The 13,610-nt window shown below is 55.2% G+C and overlaps 1 protein-coding gene across 1 annotated transcript in view; it reads right to left on the bottom strand.

The window, feature by feature from the left end:
• Positions 1 to 893: 893 nt before the first annotated feature.
• Positions 894 to 13,610, bottom strand: part of Jph3 (junctophilin 3) — a 56,156-nt gene continuing 43,439 nt past the window's right edge. The window contains exons 3-5 of the mRNA XM_021631151.2: positions 9,777 to 9,901; positions 6,316 to 7,199; positions 894 to 2,341 (exon numbers count right to left, since the gene is read on the bottom strand). Of these exons, the coding sequence (XP_021486826.1) occupies positions 2,261 to 2,341; positions 6,316 to 7,199; positions 9,777 to 9,901 (1,090 nt within the window). The 3' untranslated portion in view covers positions 894 to 2,260. The remainder of the gene's footprint in view (positions 2,342 to 6,315; positions 7,200 to 9,776; positions 9,902 to 13,610) is intronic.

The following is a 13,610-nucleotide window of genomic DNA, read 5'->3' on the forward strand; positions in this document are numbered from 1 at the left end:
TAACGGCCTTGGGTGTCTTCCACTTCTCCAGGAAGGATTTCTCTTCACTCTGGAAGAAAGTGTCTTCTGAGGTTGGGCTGGATCTCAGTTAAAACTCATCACATGCTGTGTGCCCTGGGAGCCAGAGTGACATACTGTTCTGTCCCCGGCAGTCGTCATCCTCCTGTTCAACATGCTGCATCTACTAAGCCTTGGGAGAGGAGGTAGGCTCTGCACAGATGGGAGAACAGTAACCACGGCATGGCGTCTCCTTCACTGCGGCCACCTTGCTATATCTCTCAAGACCCCAGGGGTATCTCAGGCTCCATCACACCCGCCTAGAGTCCACTAGGACTATAGAAATGACCGTGTACTGCATTACCACAGGCTGCCGGTGGAGTGCCAGGCTGTGGGTTTGGCTCTGTGGTAACATCACTCACAGCGGATGTGTGCTGTCCTCTGAGAGAGCCTTTTTTTTTTTTTTTTTTTCTGTGAGAGCCTCTTAAGCACATTTGGGCTGTGCATGTGTCAGGGTGATGTGTGTAAACGTGCCTACCTATGTGAGTAGGCACCCTTGCGGGTCAGGCAGCTCATGGGATGCACACTGAGTCCCTCCCTCATGTCCGCAGACAATTATAATTCACATAGCCCAGTATGGATGGCTCTCCTGGCTGCAAAGAGCAGGAATCTTTATTTGGTTCATACCATTTCTGTAGCAACCACTTGATATTAAAAAGGTGGATGGAAAAGTAAGCTGTACAAAAAGATGGAACCCTTTAGAAACACCAGAAGTGCATTGGGTCACCTGCCTCCCCCACCTCAACTGCTGATCCAGACCAGCCTGGGAGGAGGGACAGGCAGTGGCTAGGGAACAGGGTGGATAACGGAAACAATAAAGCTGAGTGTCGCTGGAACATGCTCTAATCTGTAGTTTATTTCTGGTTAAAAATATAGCAATCCAGTGCACTGTAGTAAAGAAATCTGCTCGAAAGGTAGCAGAGAACAGCTGAACACGAGCAAAGCAAGGCAAAGTCCATAAGACAGACGGGCTGCACCCAAGAAGACTGACGGAGCCATGGGTACCAGGCGAGCTGGCATCCCTTGTTCGTTTGTTTGGATGAGGGAACAACCCTGGTAGAGAAGGCAGAGACATGAGGAACCTGTTGTTTGACTGAAACAAGTTACATTGTACATCCGGGGAGTGCTGGGTATGCAACAGTCTCCAGGACATTCAAGCCACTGGCTTCAACCACATTCCTGTCCCGGGACCAGACTCACTCTGGAGTAGCACTGAGGCATCTGGAGGGAATATGCATATCTTTTAGGGGTAGTCGAGGCAGGCACAGTGCAAAGATGTGAGACCCCGTGGAGGTCAGTGAGAAGTGACGTCCTCCAAGGGGCGTCACTGCCAGGGACACGGAAGCCTGAATATACATCCTGCATACTAGGTGCAAAACGCCACATGCTCAGCCCAGGCGTGCTGTCAGGCTGTCCGGGGCATGTGGGCCACAGCCCCTTGGCATCAGGGCTCAAGTGTGCCTGGCCAGATTGGGGTCAGCCCTGGACATCTGCAGCATGGCCTCCCTGGGTCTGGAGGGAGGATGGCTGGACAGGGCTGACAATGGATGAGCGGAGGACAGCAGGGAACAGACTTTGCCGTAAGACTCAGTGTGGGGAGGCAGCCTCCTTAGGAGGGCCGTGGGCAGTGCCGAGAAGAGGGATCATGGTCTGTTCTGGGAAGAAGAGCAGGGGCTTCCCTCTCCCTCCACAGGTATGCAGCACAGACTCCATGGAGACAGAGACCAGGACACCCTGTCCCTGTCCCTGGGCCCACACTCCCAGCAGCTACTCCAGACAGGAGGACAGAGCCACTTGCCTTCCGTAACTGCACTACCTAGCTGCTCTCCCCCTCCCCCGGGTAGCCGGGCACCCTTGTGAAGGTGCCTCCTTTCAAGTGCCACCTTCCACAGCCGGCAGGAAACGTAAAGATCCCGATCTTTAGGCCGCTGGTTTGCCGGGACCCTTTCACACCAAGCTGGAGGGGTGGCATGCCGGCCTCCTCCTGCCATGCTGCACAGCATCCTGTTATACAAGCAAAGAATTTTGGCTAAAATCCAAAAAAACATTACCCAGAAAAAAAGGCAAACTGTGAGTGATACCCAATCATGTTGTTCTGTGGAAAGACAGGAGTCATGGGGCTGTCCAAGTCAGAATTTCCCTTTTTGTTTTGCTTTTAATGTCCCTTTTGTACATCATTGCTTCCGTGGTCACAACAATCTCGTCAGATGAAAAAGTTAATAAACAAAATGGCCACTCCAATGTTGAGCAGGATCACCATGACGACCAAGATGGGAGCGGAGCCCTGGAACAGAGAGGATAGGTGAGAGTGATACCATTGCAGGGCATTACCACAGGTGCCTCGGTGGGAGTGGCCCATGCCCACGGCAGAGAGGACAGGGCCACTCACTGGTGTCCTCAGAAGGCTCTCTACACTACTCTTTCTCAGTAACCTGGGGGGAGGCTCTTCGGTGGGTCACTTGGAATCTCCTGTGCTCCTTCCTTCCTGCTTGCAGACTTACTTGCTGCCCACGGGCTGCTCTTTTGGATCCAGTTCTTGACATACACCCAGTACCTAGTTTCTCCCAGCACTTCCTGAAGCCCTTGGCTCCGTCTTTCTCAGTGATGCTCACTGTCACCCCCATCACAGCCACTGGCCCTGAGAGCCCCAAGACACCTGCCTGGCAAGCTGCCTGCACCTTGCCTGTCGCAGCTTCTGGGGCCGGACTTTGCACGCAGAGCAGGGGAGGAAGCCCCCACAGCCCCATCATAGCGGGAGGCTTTGCATCTGCCCTGGACAGCCAGCAGTCCAGAGAGAAGCCAGCACTGCAGAGGCCTCAGCCAGGCTCCGTGAGTGCAGAGCAAGCACATCTGGCTCCCAGCCCACCGCCCTGCAGTTCATCCTCTGAGCAGACATGATGCCCAACCTGCTGACCACACACATGCACCTTCTAGCTCACATCCCAGACCCAAGAGACACCACTTAGCAAGGTGTCTGCTGAAGATTGCTCAGCCAGACTGCAGGCTTCAGGGAGCTTCCCCCTTATTTCTTGCTATCTACCCAAGTATCTTCAAACTTGGTTCTCCTGGCTCTGCCTTTCGGATGCTGGGGTTATGGGTGTGTGCCACATGCCTGGCTGAACAGAGGGCTTCTTAAGTATATCTATTATTTTGCAATGCTAATGATTACATTAGGCAAGTGCTTTACTAATGAGTTACCTCCACAGGGCTTTTAAATACTCTGGGCCCTGGCCAAGGGAGGAAGATCCAAGTAGCCAGTCCTATCTGGGCCTAGGACCCCAGCAGCCCAGTCCATTCTCCTGTTAGCATTTGCTGAAGGGTGGATGGAGCCCCAGGCTCGGCCTGGCAGGAAGGAACAAGGAGATTGGCCTCCTGAACTCTGGTGCTTTTATGGTGTGGACTTTGAGGAGTCCATGACGTCTGGGCTGAGCCAGCCTTGCAAGGAAATGGAAAGAGCCTTAACAGCAAGCAGAGTTGGTCAAGGACTGGGTCCTGGTCCCTGCTGGCAGCCCACTGCTCCCCACCATTCTATAGATGTTCTACAAAGCCCCAGGCCCATAGGTATGTCAAAGGGCAGAGGAGCCCTGGCATGTAACAGGATAGCTTTGGGACCAGATCCCCATCCCAGCAAGAGTTCACCCACCACCTAAGTGACTCTACCATCAGGGATCATCTGCAGTTGCTACCAGGCATGGTAAGTCTAGAGCAGGGGCCTCGTGTTCTGCCCATCACTTGAGAGAGGTGGGGCTCCTGAGGTTCAAGAGAGGGCCTCAGAGTTCACCATGACCAGGCCCCTTATCAGCCAGAGGGTCTTTCCCAGCCATCCACCACTGCCAGACAACTTGGAGGATGTCTCCTGCCAGGAACCACCTTCCCTGACCAGGACATCGGGCAGGCCATACTGTACAGAGCCCTCCCTGTGCTGGGAGGGAACACAGGTCTTCAGATGGCTGGCAGCCAGCCTCCAAGAAGCCACTCATGGTCATCACTAAACTCGAACCAGGGACAGTCACCTATCTGCCACGAAGCCTGGGCTCCACTGGACAGTGTGGGACACAGTACAGACACCCCATCTGCTTTCTCAGGAAGTTGTGACCACAGGGTGGGGCTGGAGTCGCTTCACTTTCTCTCCTTGGAGTGTGGGTGGCCTTGGGCAGTGAGGGAGTGTCCCAGATCACCCCAGCTGGAAGCCACAGGGTGCAGCACTGTAAGCTTCTGGCTCCCCCCATACTTAAAGCCAGCCTGTGGCCAGTCCTCATGCTTTGCACACCCACCCGAGGGAACTCTGGGTGTTTGTTTTGGTTGTGTGTAAGTATGTGAGCATGTATGTGCATGTATAAGTGCCCACATGTATGTATATGCGTGTGGAAGTCAGAACGACCCCAGGAAACCTCCCACCTTGTTTTACTTGGCACAGGCCCTCACTGGCCTGGAGCTCACCAAGTAGGCCAGCCTGGCTGGCCACAGAGAATCTGCCTGTCTCTATGTCCCCAGTGCTGTCACTGTGGCTGATGTTTTTGTTTGTTTTTTGAGACAGGGTTTCTCTCTGTAGCCCTGGCTATCCTGGAACTCACTCTGTAGACCAGGCTGGCCTTGAAGTCAGAGATTCGCCTGCCTCTGCCTCCCAAGTGCTGGGACTAAAGGCGTGCCTCACCACTGCCGCCTGGTTCCAGGGATCAAACTCATGCCCTCAGGTCCAATTTACAAGGTTGATTATCTCCTAAGAGAGAGCAGGCTGGGATGACCTCATGGTGCTCTTCCAGTATCAAGCTCTGCAGTGCTAGGGTTATGGGCGTGGCTAAAACTGCTTTTCCTTTTCAGTGGTGCTGGGGACTGAACCTAGGGACATACGGGCACCGGGCAAGTGCACTCTACCATTGAGATAGATTCCCAGCCAGAAACCTCGTCTTAAGGCACCCAAAAAAAGCCAACATGGTTAAGAGGGCTAAATATAGAACTACTCCTGAGCCTCCCACCCCTGCCCACTGCTGTGCTGCTCCAGAAATAGCCATACACACTGCGTGCCCACAACTGCGCAGCAGGCTGTGTGCGGCAGGGTGAGGCCCAAGCTAGTGCTGTGGCCCACAACAACCGAGTGGAAGAGGCATTTTAGAGCTGCAGCAGCAAGGACATAGTTTCTTCAAGGAGAATCCAGGGCCATGGGAAGCTGCTTCCCTACAGCAAGGGACTCCCAGGGCTGTGAGATGAAACCACAGCATGCCCAGGGCCCCTTGAGATGGACACTGACCACTGCTATGGCAGCAATAAGAACCCCGAAGGGACTCCCACTGGGCCTGGCACAGGTGTGTGAGGCCTTGCAGCCTCCATCCACACAGCTAGATGCTCAGAAACCCAGCCTGTCATGTAAAGCTCAGGCACCAAAGGGTGGTTGTCTTTGTCATGGTGGGAGAACGGGGCCTGTCTGCCGAGTCCTCTGGTACACAGGACAGGACACCAGGCTTCTGTGCCAGCATCCCTTCCAGCTGCGTTCTGCCACGGGGCCAGCTGTGGGCTTAGAGGTCCCAGCAGGCCCCATAAGTATCTCAGCACTGGCCAGCCCAGGGAAGGCTGCCGTTTCCTCCAAAAGGCCCATCCTGGGACAGGGAAAGAAAACTGGGGGTTGCCTGCCCAGGCAAAGAGTTGCTCCCAGGGTCCAGTGAGGGGAACTCATGTGGGAGTCTGACCTACACCCCTTGAGACGTAATAAACCTCCAAAGGCCAAGGGGCCCAGGAACCTCAATGCTATGCATTCCTAGCAGTGTCCTACTGCTTGGGCAACTATAGCTCCACAGAGGCCTTGGAGGCTGGCCTCAGGGCAGGTGTGCAGGGTTCCAACCTGCTGTCCCATGTGTAAAGCATCAACTTCTTGGGAGCTGGACCCTTCAACAGTTTTGGCATCTAGCACAAATGAGAGGTACTCAGAAGAGAAAGGCTGTCTGGACAGAGGGGCCTCAGCCCCACTCCAGCCCAAACCCAGAACACAAACCATGGCAGCAACAGGTCTGCACAAGACAGAGCAAGACGCCAGCGCAGGCAGCCATGCTGCTTCTAAAGGGTGAGCCCAGGAGGAGCCTTCTTGGAGATCCTTCTAAAGCCAGTGTGACCCCATATGTCACACTATCTCTACTTACTGTAGATACCCACACTGGCTGCACCCCAACCCCCGGAGAGGAAATCCACAGAAAGCAGAGTAAAGAGACCCAGGAGTTGGCCCTGGGTCTCACTGCCTCTGCCCAGCAAGGGGTGGGCACCACTCACCGTGCTGGACTTGAGCTCATCCCCAGTCTCCTCATCAGACTCGAGTGCAACAGGCAGGGACTTCTGGGGTGGGGAAAAGGTCAAGTCCCAGCGCAGCAGACGGGGCTCGGGCCGGTCCCCCAGCCGCAGGCTCTCCAGTTTCTGCACCGTGGGCTCTGCTGAGGAGGCCGGCCTGAGGTTCTCCTTGTTCTGGGACTTGGACCTCAGTCTCTGCAGCCCGAAGCCCCGGTCCTCAGAGCGCCGGTCTCCCCCAGCACCCCGACTGGGACGCCGTCTCTGAGGGTGCGTATCCTGTGGACAGGCATCCATCCTTAGTAAGGGCTTCATCTCCAGCTTGTAGTTGCTCAGCTGCTCCTCATCTGGCTCTGGCAGCTTGGGGCCCCCGGAACAGGGATTGCCTGCCCGGTGGTGAGAAGTCCACGAGAACGTGCTGGGGGACTCCGTCCGCCGCTCCCGGGGCTTGGGGTTCCCGGGCTGCTTGTGGCCCGAACCCCGGGTGCGGAAGTCCTCAGTGGGCTGGCCGCTGCGCAGGGCACCACTGCGGATACCCCTAGAGGCCCCCGCCTTCTCCTCGCCCCAGCTGTTGCGGGCATAGTCCCCTCCGCGGCCCTCAAGGAGCATCTGGATGTCCCCGCTTCGCTCCTCATCCACTGAGACCTGCCTGGAGAAGTGCGCCATCTTGTTCCTGGAGGCAGGAGCTGGCGGAGGGGTAGCCGCGGGGCTGGCGGGGAAGCTCTGCAGGGGGCTGTCGTCGGGGGTCAGATCAGAAGGGGTAGTGCCCTTGCGGTACAGCTCGGGGCTCTCCTGCTGCAGGGGGGTCCCCGTGGAGAGCACCTCGATGTCATCACAGGACATCTGGTGCTTTGGCCTCTGGTACTCAAGCCCTTGGGTGGGAGACAAAAGAGCACGGGGTCACATGGAGCCCATAAAGAGGTCTTGTGCCCAGTGTGGATTGGGTCACCCAACAAGGATAACCGGCAGGACCTTAGAGCCAGGCACCTGTCACCACAGTCCCTTAGCCAGACATCAGGGACTTGGACAGTCAGGGCTTGAGCCTGCTGGTGGCTGTGTGGCCTTCCTCACAAGGGTGAGGCTGCCTGCCTGTTAGACCTGCGCCTTAGAGCGTGGCTCGCGCCTGGCTCCCAGCACAGCAGAGGTCATTCTCAGCTAAAATTAGCTGCAAAGCACGTGCTGTCCCTGGAAGACCATTATGAAGTCCAAGAAGCAACCTGGGGGAACTGCAACTTAATTCCAGGGCCTTCCTTCCTGCCTTGTGTCCTAGGCACAGGTCTGCGCAGGCTTTAGGGATGGGGTATCAGCTTGGGTGCTCTGGGTACTGCCCTGGCCCAGCCTGAACCCCCTCCTCCCAGCCCTGTGGCCTCAGGAAGCCACAGAGGGACTGGCTACCAGGGTCTGCCCCAAGCAGGCAGCCCGAAGCTAGGCAGCCTTCTGCCCCTGGCTGATAAACACTTGGGTAATGGTTTTTAGAACTAGCTGAGCTCGTGATCCAGGACCCGTTATAAATGCCAGTTCTGCTACACTCTTCCCAGGACTGCGAGCAGTCAGTTGTCCTCGGGAGTCTTTGTAAGAGATCACAGCAGCTGCTTGGCCTGGAGGACCGGGGAGGGGGACACCTGACACCCAGTTCCCTTCCAGCGAGGCCCCACTGGCCATTAATGCATTCTAGGAAATGTCCTGATGTGGGGAAGTGAATCCCAGAAGGGATTTAAGGACACCTGGAGGTAACACAATGCTGGAGAGGGGTGGCCATGGCAGTCTCCCAGGAAGCAGGCGTGGCCAGAGACCACAGACAGCAACAGCCAGGAAGGGGTCCTGCAAAGCCAAGTCCCATGCTCCGGTCCCATCCCAGTAATGGGGCCGCTGAGATCCTTCGGGTTGAGGGCCTTCCTCACAGACTTTCTCAAGGGGGCAACTCTGAACAGAAAACAGACACCAGCTGAGGCCTCCCCGGAAGAAACGGCATCCTGGGCCAGCTGGATGCTCCAAGGCCCACATACATGGGGCCTAAGACAACACAGCTGGCTGTCAGAGATCCCAGGCCAGCTGTGGGCAGGTCTGGATCCTGTGGGCTCTGCCCAGGGCACCTCGGAACACCCAGTGGATGCCTCTCTTGGTCACCAGTCTGCACGTAAGTGCCTCAGACAGTATGGCATCCCCTCCAGCCGAAGCTCCTAGGCGCAGTGTAGCAGGACCCAGGGAAGGACTCCGCAGCATTCGGGGCTGGGCTGGGGACCTGTGGGAATTACTAGCATGGCTGTCCGCCTACGTGTTCTACACGGGGCTCACCTGAGATACCTCAGTCTGACTAGGAACTCGGCCCTCCACCAGGGACCAGGGCTTCTCCTGACCTTCTCTTAAAGCTGGGAGCGGCTGGGTGATGGAGACTATGCCGAGTTGATGGCTTCCTCCCCCTCTATACCAGAAACATCTCAGAGAGGAGCTGTGGCCACCACGCAGTGGGATACCAGAGTGGAGCCCAGACAGAGCTCCAGAAGGAGCAGACAGCAAGACTCTCATCTGACCTGACCGGGATAGGCCCAGCACCAGCTATGTGAGCATTGCTCCTCAGCCCCGGAGCCCAGAGGCTCCTTCATCGATGTGTGAGAACAGACTGGGCACAGCACACCCTAGTCTCATAGCCTTATTCGACTTTCTATCCTTGCCCTTACAGCGACACATATGCATACATACAGGGTACAGGAGCTGGGAGTGGACAGGAAGGACAGTCTGGGCACTCTGGGACTGAGTGGGCACAGCCCGGCCCCCATACAGTCGACTGTCCTGACACTGGAGACTCCGCCCCAGAGCAGCCCTCACATATCTCCCAAAAGGGAGTGACTTCTGAGGGACACAGCACAAGCCTCCACTCACCAGAGAACCCCAAGCTGGCAGCCACTGGCCACACATGGCTGTCTGTGCCTCATCGAGGGTGCATTAAGATGAAATAAGACAGCACAGAGGAGGCTGAGGCAGGAGGATTGCCATGGAACAGCCTTGGCCACAGAATAAGACCTTGTATTAGAAACAAGCAACAGGGGGCTGGAGAGATGGCTCAGAGGTTAAGAGCACTGGCCCCTCTTCTGAAGGTTCTGAGTTCGATTCCCAGCAACCACATGGGATCTGGTGCCCTCTTCTGATGAGTAGGTGTAAAGGCAAGTACAGAACTGTATACATAATAAATCTTTAAAAAAAAAAGTCATCAAATGAGACTAGATTCAGTTCATCTGTCACCCTTGCTGCAGAGGGCACAAAGCCACCATTGTAGATGGGACCCAGGAGAAGAAAGGCAGTGTCTACACATGCAGAGAACTTGGATATAGTCCATGCACACCCACATAAATGTTTGTAAGGCATCAGCTCTGGGTGAGTGACAATTAGCCCCAGGTAGCAGCAGGAGCCACTGCCCAGGCCCCCACCCCTCGGAGCCACACAGAACTCACCGTTTTCCCTGTGCTGGAAGGAAGGCGAGAACTCTTTGGCAGTGATCCTGGCGATCCGTGCTTCCTCCTGGGCTTTTTGAGCGGCTGTGAGTGCTGCCTCAGCCTTGGCCCGTGAGTGGGAGGTCCTGTTGGGAGACAGATGGCAAAGGGTGGGCATCAAGCAGAGGCCCAGAAGGGACTCTTTGCAGTAAGCATTCTGGGTGTCTGCCCTTGGATCTATCATTTAGTCACTCAATAAACATCCCTGGCCTTAGGGTAGCAGCCTGTGGAGAAAGTGTGGTATTTCTTTTTCACTTAAAAAAAAAACTATTTATTTATTATTATTATGTATACAGTGTTCTGCCTTGCATGTATGCCTGCTCACCGGAGCAGGGCACCTGATCTCATTATAGATGGTTATGAGCCACCATGTGGTTGTGGGAATTGAACTCAGGACCTTTGCACAAGGAGCCAGATGCTCTTAACCTCTGAGCCATCTTTCTGGCTCTTCTTTACTTTTTTTACTTTATGTACATAGGTGCTTTGCCTGTGTGTCCGTGCATGTAGTATCAGCAGAAGCCAGAAGAGGGCATCAGATCCCCTGGGACTGGAGTTGCAGGCAGTGCTGGGAACTGAACCCTGTTTCTTTGCAAAAGGCAGCAAGTGTTCAAACCACGGAGAGGTCCTGTTGTCTTTTAAGATTGTATTTTTATTTGTGTGTTTCTGTGTGTCCATGAGTATCTGCTGCACACTGTGGAGTACCCTGGAGGACAGAACAGCGTGTCAGCTCCCCTGGAGCTAGAGCTGAAGGTGGCTGTGAGTTGCTGGTCGTGGGAGCTGGGAATGGAACTCGGCTCCCCTGCAAGAGCTGTGCATACTGTTAAGCAGCCCTAGAACATGTGTTTTTATCAACAAACCCCCCACACTGTGGGAGCCTGAGCTGGGCTATCCCCGTCCCAGGCTGGAGGCGGTAATGGGTCACCAGTGGATTCCCACAAGCTCCAGCCAGCCTTGGGTAGTGGTGGGGAGGTTCCCATGCTGGCAAAGAGGACGCAGGCCATTATGGGGATGGATGGGCCAGGACCTGCATGTGTGCCAGCTCTGCTTGGGCTGGGTCTCTGCTGAGTCCGCCAGGGCCACCTTGCCCTTGAATAAGAGACTAGAGTTCCAGGGCTGAATGGAGCGCTCCTCATATGTTCCTCCTAGCACGCTGACTTCAGAGCTGGACCGTGCCACACCTGAGAACCACCTCCCGAACACTGCAAGCAGCAGTCCCCAGTCCCTGAGATAAAGGTGGCTTCTCCTCACAGGCCTCCTGCCTGTGGTCCACGTAGCTGCCAGAGCAGGCAATAGGGGACAGTGGCTTTCAATCACAGACGTCTTTCTCCAGCTCTGAGGCTGGAGGTCTAAAGTTAGGGTGTCATCTGGGGAAGACCCCCTTCCTGGTTCACAGATAGCATCTTCCGGCTGTGTCCTTGACAGAAGAGAAGGCATCTCTCATGCTTTGGCCTAAAGGCCACTAATACCATCTTGAGGGCTCCACTCCGATAATAATCTCATCATTTCCCAGAGACGGGCTCCCAGCACAAACACAGGGAGGACCGAATTTTGTCACGCAGCTCTCGGGGGAAGGCTCTGCCCTGTAGCCTGGTTCCCGTGTCTCACAGCGCCTGGGATCTGGGGTCTCCAAGCTAACCCTTGAACCCCTCACAACGTTTACTTTGAGCTCCGGTTTGCAAGTGATCGTATTAGAAGAAAACACGCTGCCCAGATACAGGGATGGAAGCCCAAGGCATGAGTGAGTGTCCAGAAGGGGAAACAGGAGGCCCGGCCAGCCCCCAGCTTCTCCGCTAATGTGGCATTATGACCTCCTGTTATCTGCCACACACCAGGGAGCCAGCCCAAGAAGCCAGGAAAACTCAACATGCTAAAATGTAGTGTTAATAAGATCCTATCCCTCTAAGCGCTTTAGTTCCTAGAACCGGGAAAAGACAATTGCTTCTGAGAGGAGCCATGACCTCATTCATGTTCCAAGGAATGTAAGATGGAAATTGCACCTTCTAGAATATTCCTTGAGTGTCCGGTAGTTGTCGTTACAGCATCACACTAACATAGCCCTATCTACACCTGATTAATTACTGACATTGGATCAGCTGAAGACTTGTGGATGCAGGCCTCTTCTGTGGAAACTGCCTGGGAACCTGAGAATAGCTGCAGTGACATAGATGGGACACTCAGCTTATGAAGGGCTCCCCTGTGCCTGGCATCACTCGCTGGGCCCTCTGCATGGTACCCTGTGTCTGCACATAGTTCTACCTGTGGTCCTCACCTAGACTCGGACACCCAGAGAGGGGGAGGTGACTTCAAGTCCAGAGCAACCGAGGGCAGGGCTCAGGGACCCATTCTGGATGGAAGAGACCAAGGTAGATCAGAAGGCAGCTAGGGCCAGTGATCTTCCAGATAAAGGAGCTAACTGCAGGAAGTGCATCAGTGGGGATCCAGGGAATGCCTAGGGGCCAAGGGGCAGCCAGCAGGTGACGCCGACCTCATACTTTTAAAATAAAAGTGGTAGGGTGGAGCGAGGTGGCGCACCTGCAATTCCATCACACAAACATGCAGGAAGCAGAGGCAGGTTACACTGTGTGACTCTGTCTTGGAAAGAAAAATGGAGAAGAGTGGGTAACCAGCAGGCCCCCGGCAACCGAAGAGGCAGGCCATCTGATCCCACAGCATGCACCTCAATAAAGGCTCTAATCCTTCCTAAAGGGACCTCGGAGCAAGTGCTGGGTGCTCAGCACACACACAGGGCATGCGACCAATCATATACTGCTGGCTAGAGAGAGACTACAAAGGAAGTCACCAGAGAGAACCAACTGTGCCCACGGCTGCCAACGGGAGCCGGCGCTGCTAACACAGGACAAATGAGCTGCTGACGGAAACTGTTGCTGGAGGCTGGGGACACACTTTTGTGCTGACCACGTGTGGCTCTTTGTTTGGGAGCCATAGGAAGTCACTCTACACTCCGGCTTCCCTGGCTCTTTGAGCCCAGGTCACTCTCCTGTCAACATGCAGCTATGAGACTCCCAGAGCCAAGGGAAGTTGTGAATCCATGAGGAGACCCTCCTTCTCCCTCAACCCTTTCTCCCATTCTCTCTACCAGCACTGTTCACCAGCAAGGCTCCAGAGCCTGGGCAGCTCTTTCCTTCAGACTACCCAGCTTTCCCTGGCAGTTTTCCATCTTGCCTTGTGCCTCTGCTCACCTCTGGCCAGACTCACTGTAGATGCTTGGATACTGGACTCAAAGACTCTGGAGGCCCGAGCAGGCCTCCAAGAAGCTACTAAGAAGACAGGCCTACTCAGATCTCCTGGCCACTGAGGGTCAGGAGTCACAGTGAGCCTTTGGAAGAAGGAACTTGGGTTCCAGAGCCTTCCACCTCTGCCTTGTGTCAGCCCTTCTGTGTTTCTCTGTGTCTGTGGGAAGTGCCTCTTTCCCCTGGACCATGGGAACTGAATCTTCTCTGGCCAGTGTCTTGCTCTGTCTTTTGTTCTGAATCCATTCCTGGCCTATGCTGGTAGGAAAGGGAGGGCAAAGGGTCATAACCATCCCGGCTTCCCTCCTCCAAGCCTTTGCTCCTCGGGAATCTCACGGGATTGATACCCAGTGGCACCAACTCTGTGTATGCTCCTAACCTCTCCTCTGCCCACAGCAGCACTGCTCGCTAATCTCTACCGAACTCAGAAGCTCACATATGCCCTTGGGCCATTCTCAGCACTGGCAACAGCTGTCAGGGTTCCTCCAGATATGGTCCCCAGGCTTCACTGACCCTCAGGGAGAGCCTGTTCCATCAAGACAGG

This window comes from Meriones unguiculatus, chromosome 10 (assembly GCF_030254825.1).
Source record: "Meriones unguiculatus strain TT.TT164.6M chromosome 10, Bangor_MerUng_6.1, whole genome shotgun sequence".
Lineage (NCBI taxonomy): Eukaryota > Metazoa > Chordata > Mammalia > Rodentia > Muridae > Meriones > Meriones unguiculatus.